This window comes from Oncorhynchus kisutch, linkage group LG29, assembly GCF_002021735.2.
Source record: "Oncorhynchus kisutch isolate 150728-3 linkage group LG29, Okis_V2, whole genome shotgun sequence".
NCBI lineage: Eukaryota > Metazoa > Chordata > Actinopteri > Salmoniformes > Salmonidae > Oncorhynchus > Oncorhynchus kisutch.
The window spans coordinates 3,328,566-3,334,565 of NC_034202.2; the positions used below are offsets into that span (position 1 = coordinate 3,328,566).

Below are 6,000 nucleotides of genomic sequence, written 5' to 3' on the forward strand. Positions count from 1 at the left end.
CGTGTGTCCATGTTAGTCACTCACTTCACGTAGACCGAAGATTGGCCAATTCAGAGTCCACGTGTGTCCATGTTAGTCACTCACTTCACGTAGACCGAAGATTGGCCAATTCAGAGTCCACGTGTGTCCATGTTAGTCACTCACTTCACGTAGACCGAAGATTGGCCAATTCAGAGTCCACGTGTGTCCATGTCAGTCAGTCACTTCACGTAGACCGAAGATTGGCCAATTCATAGTCCACGTGTGTCCATGTTAGTCACTCACTAAACTGCCGTCCTTAGACCACAAAACATGGGTAGAAAGATCATAGGAATAGAATATCCTTAACGATGAGCTGGCTCAAAACTTTCCCTGAATCAAGAGAGGTTGAAGAAGAATCCTGTATAAGTATTGAGAAATGGGCTTCAGGAGTAACATACTCCAGTCTCCTTTAGCAGAGGATCTTAGTAAACAAGTCCAGGCCAGTCATCAAGGAAAGCAAGTCTATGGCTGTCTGTATCAGTGACATCCAGAGAAGGATTCATTGAATATCGATTGGCATTTAGATCTAAGGGGTGGGAGGTCAGACCCATGATGTATATACAGGGATCAAATCACTTGGTCCTACTGCATCAAATGACTGAACACCACAGATAACCAGGAATTAATTGGAACTGGGGTGAATGCTGCACAACCCCTGAGAGAATCACTTCAGTGCTAAATGGATCTGTACAAGAGGAATTTCATAAAAGATTACAGGGTTGCAACTCCTAGCACAATTTTTACTGGGCTCCCCAACTGATGCCAACAGTGTCCTCAGTAGCTACTGTAAAGCACTCTGACCATGAAAATCTTCTGTTGGAAGAAGACTGCATTCCTCCAATGTAGTATTCAGCTCTGCATTGCTCTCCTCCATCCATTTGTTTATCCCATCCTTGGTTCCTCCAGATAGGACAGTACTCCGTCAGTAACTCCATTCCAACCAAGCCTCCAGTCGGTTTCCGCCCTCTCTGGCTCCCCCTCACACTTGTGCGCTCCCAAACACAATTAAAGCACATCTAAGGTCTACAGAGTAAGTGAAAGTCTCTCATTCCAAGGGACCGCTAAAATACTCAAAATTGCAGCACCACGGCTTATAGCTGAGCACTCTTTCAGTCAGCAAAACCTACATGAACCCTGTGAGACACCCTGTTGTCATAATAAAAGCTACTTGGTATTGTTTGTTTGTAGCACACTGGAGAAGGGAGACTATCTCTAGTCTATACAGTGCAGCAGAGGCAAAATATATATTTTTTATGCCGCCAGTGTCGCTGTGCTGCCTGCTCATCCAGAAGACTTGTGGTCTGGTCTGTAAGGCGTGTGCATGCACACACAGCTAGGGGTAGGGCAGGCAGAGAGGCTAAAATAAGGAAATGGATGGATCAGTTACGCTGTGGCCGGCTGCTCCATTGGCTCTGTCCGGTCAGACAGAAGTCACTGAGCTAATTATAAAGCCTGTGTTTCTACACGGACACTATTACTAACAGTGACATGACATACCACCACTGCCCGCTTACATCAGCTCTCTCTATTAGAGGTCGACCGATTAATCGGAATGTACATACAGTGCACTGTACATACACTCTCCCCCTTTAGTTAAAGTATTGCCCGGTGTCAAGGAATTTGACAAATTCGCTCTTCCTGACCACAAGACCAAACTCTGAAGATTCCTCTTACAGGCCACACAGACACCCATTTATCTTTCCTTCATTCCCTCTCTCTCTGGGGAACAAAACATGTGCTTTTCTCCAGCTCTCCTACAGTAGCTACACATCCAGTCCTTGTGCCACTGGTGTGCCTCAGCTTAGCTTGTTTCCATGGCGCCCAGGCCGGGCCTAGTCCCTCTTTCCAGCTTACTTGCATCCAACATAGTGTGTCTGTTTGCCCTGCCCTGGGGGGACAGATCTGGAATTGATGGACACATATAGAACAGAGCGGCAAAGACAGCAGACTGAACAGGTGACCTGGTAAACATGCGCAGGCGGACAAACCCCAAGGGACCAGCCAGGCAGCCACACATGACATTCAGTCGTTCTCATAGCGCAGAAAACATTTACTATATTCGGAAAGTATTCAGACCCCTTGACTTTTCCCACATTTTTCCAACCTTATTCTAAAGTGTATTAAATTGTTTGTTTTTTCTCATCAATCTAAACACAATACCACAACGACAAAGTGAAAACAAGTATTTAGAAACTTTTGCAAATGTATTATAAATAAAAACCGAAATACCTTATTTACATAAGTATTCAGACCCTTTACTATGACACTCAAAACTGAGCTTACTTAGGTGCATCCTGTTTCCATTGATCATCCTTGAGATGTTTCTAAAACTTGGGAGTCCACCTGTGATAAATGTAATTGATTGGACATGATTTGGAAAGGCACACACCTGTCTATATAAGGTTGACAGTGCATGTCAGCACAAAAACCAACCATGAGGTCAAAGCAATTGTCTGTAGAGCTCAGAGACAGGATTGTGTGAATCTTTGTGTGTGGACAAAACGCAGCCTTTAATGTCATATCACTCTGTCATACATATGCACACATCTAGGGCAGCTCAGACAATCAACCTGGTCTCAGAGCAGTTAGTATTATTCTGTACGTAAATCTGTGACGCTTCATTTCTTATGATTTTTTTGCATCGAACGGAATGTTATTTTTGGGATGTCCATCACCCATTTCGTATGATATGTTACAAATGACAATTTACTAGATGTTACGAATTTGCTAAATGTAAATGTCACGAATTCTAGCTAGGTGGCCACTGTTAGCTAGCTTGCTGACATAGCTTGCTGATAAGTTTAGGAGTTATTTAAGGTTAGCTAACATTCTAAGTAGTTGCTAAAAAGTAGTATGAAGTTAGTGGCTAAAAAGCTAAAGCTGTTCATAATGAGATTCGAACTGCTACCTTTGGGTTGCTAGATGTTTGTGTTATACACCCACCCAGCCTTAAGTAACCATACCAAACATAACATACTAAATTCTGTCTTGGCTTTACGTACAGAATAATACGAAATAATCTTAGACCAGGTTGCAACAATCCAATGGCTCTGCTACTGCCATAAGAACTAATAGACATACAGTCGGAAACTTTACATCTGTTTGGTGGGCCGTCTCTCTGTGGAAAACACACTCCCACCACTGCCCAAAGTGTAGTGTGTGCAACCGTGAGCTGCAGGCATCACCGCGGGGGTCAAGAGGCGAAACAGAGAGACAGCTGGAGGGGTGGGCTACTAGCGGAGATAGTTCCCTTCACCAGGCGATGAAGTCAGGCCTCCCATTGTACTGAACGCCATATTCCTAGATAAGGATGCCTTCACTTTGTATTACACATAGTTCACTTTTGCATCACAGCGTGGACACTGTAAATATTGTGGCAGACACTGCTGCAACACATGTCATTGCAAAGCAGATATGCCACGTGCACAATGGAAAGTCAATTTGACAACACAGGGAGGGCGGGTGTGATACATTAGTCCGGTGTGATTGCAACCCCAGTTAAAGCTGGAGGTCAAATTTAGTTACTTAGCCTGCAAATAAGTTGTCTAGCACAGAAGATATGCTTGTTGCTGTGTGGCGTTGCCCCACTGGTTTAAAACTTAGCCAGCACAGCTGGTTAAGCTAACATTAACTAGAGAACATCTGTAAAGGAGAAAGGTATCTAGATTAAGTTGAGCGAGCGAATACTTAGTTATTTATTCGAGTACTAGCACCATTTGAACGTTAGTACCGTTACTATCTTACAAGCTAAGGAAAAGTGCTAACGTTAGTTAGCTAGAATGTTGTTGGTCAACATACGCTAACTGGCGAACATTTCTACACCGTTACCCCGACACAGCCATGGTGTGGAAAACCCGTTTACTCTACTGGGTAAGAGAGAAACACGGCTGGCAAAAAAAACGCCTCCTATGGAAAATATGTGAAGAGTCCCGGACGCAACGAGACCCCCAAGCCGGGCCTACCCGTCCCCAATGTGTGTGATATCCCAGTCCCCAGGATAGAGCAGTGGTATGAGGCGCCAGTCGGCTGGACTGCTTACCTTGCTTGCTCTCTATTTTCCCCGACATTTCGTCGCCAGCAGTGATTTCACTCGCAATAAAAACAAACAGAAACTGTCGCGCCGTGTCTCCCTCAATTATCTCCGCATTGTTGTTTCACACGTGTCCGTGAGATGAATTCGCTGGAGGTACGAGACCAGACTTGTGGCACACACATGTACATGAAACGATGTATTAAACTGTTTCTTCTCGGTCTCCAAGCAATTTTCACTGAGCGAGGTGCTGAGACCAACACAGCACTACCGTGAACCGTGTGTCCTCGACATGGACAGCAGCGCCTCCTTGCGCCTGGAGTTAGGTACGTAATTTGGTCAGCAAGCGGGTGGGTTTCAATTTCAGTGGAAAGTGCCCCCTGTGGCTACGATCTGTGAAGACTTTTGGGCTGCTCAGAGGTAGAGGGAGCAATACAATTAAACCATTTATATAACAATACTCTGACCAAATACTATAGGCCTATATAATTGTTGACAGATATATACTGGATATATACTGGATATTTTACAAACTAAGTATTGTATAAGTATTTTATATTATAAGCCTTATAAAGTATAATTCTGTACGAGGTCTCTGTCTGTCAACCCCGGTGGGCCTAACAAACCAGGCTAGCCTACATTATCTTGGTTTAGTGCCAAAATAAATTAACTCACAAAGCAGCATGTCTAGCATGAAAAAGTCAGTGTGTGAGAATGCCCTTATCTTCTTGTTCTGAATAATTGATCTGACTGGCAGAGTGGATCTGCATTCCCTTCTGTCAGGGTTTAGTGATCTGGATCATCCTTTATCCACCCACGGCTATCCCGAGGGGCCAAGGGAGAAGCCATAGAATTAGGAATTAGAATACCAATACTAGTCATTTAGGAGAAGCATGGGGTGGAATCTTGGACCTCAAGTGAAGAGGTTGATTGCAGCAGAAATATTCATAGTGTGAGTGAGTGTGTAACATGTCACAGGAAGCAGGTCTGCCCTCTGACTTTAGGGAATGTATGTCTCAAGGCTATGGTGAGTGTTGGTGCATGTATGTGTGTGGGTGTGTACACTGTGTGTGTGGAATGCATTTGCTGAGGCTATGGTGAAATCACAGAGAGGAAAAACAGAACAATGAGTTCCTGAGCAGAGACAGGCCTGTCAGGACAGGCTAGAGCTCTGCTCACTGACAGAATAACTGGCCTCTAGTTGTAGTTCCTTCTCTATGGGTGCCTCAACATACAGCAAAGCCAATGCCTCTGTCAGGACAGGCTAGAGCTCTGCTCACTGACAGAATAACTGGCCTCTAGTTGTAGTTCCTTCTCTATGGGTGCCTCAACATACAGCAAAGCCAATGCCTCTGTCCGTTTCTTCACTGTAGCTGTAAGCTCCGCTGTTTACTCCATATCACTGATTAGGCAATGCAATTTCATAAAAATGTTTCATTGGCTGCATGCTAGTTTTGTTTGATAGTGTCAACCACAATAGCCCAAAGCCTAGGACCAAGAGGCATTGAGAGGTAGCCTTTAGTTACTATGCTCCCAGCCTCTGGAATAGCCTGACAGAGAACCTGACGGGGGTCGAAACAGTGGACATATTTAAAAGAGATCTTAAAACACACCTTTTTAGCTTTGCTTTTCCTTGGGGTGGTTTGTAATCTTTCTGTTTTTATTGTTATTCTTTAGTGTTTTTTATCCTCTGATGTTTGTTGTGTAGTAGATATTTCTGTTTTAATTGATATAAGTTTTTTATGTGTTTTTTTCCAGTGAAGCGCATTGCATCTATGTCTGAATTGATGTTTGTTGTGTAGTAGATATTTCTGTTTTAATTTATATAAGTTTTTAATGTGTTTTTTTCCAGTGAAGCGCATTGCATCTATGTCTGAATTGTGCTATATAAATAACGCTTGATTTGAATGTGATGTAGAGAACTTAGTGTACTTTGTACAGTGGTGAGT

The 6,000-nt window shown here is 43.6% G+C and overlaps 1 protein-coding gene across 3 annotated transcripts in view; it reads right to left on the reverse strand.

Moving 5' to 3' along the window:
- LOC109874014 (rap guanine nucleotide exchange factor 1) overlaps positions 1 to 4,393 on the reverse strand; it is a 97,149-nt gene extending 92,756 nt beyond the window's left edge. The window contains exon 1 of one of the 3 annotated variants that reach the window (XM_031808946.1): positions 4,061 to 4,393. In XM_031808946.1, the coding sequence (XP_031664806.1) occupies positions 4,061 to 4,088 (28 nt within the window). In that variant the 5' untranslated portion in view covers positions 4,089 to 4,393. The remainder of the gene's footprint in view (positions 1 to 4,060) is intronic. The other 2 variants (XM_031808948.1, XM_031808949.1) reach the window with 2 other exon arrangements.
- Positions 4,394 to 6,000: the final 1,607 nt, after the last annotated feature.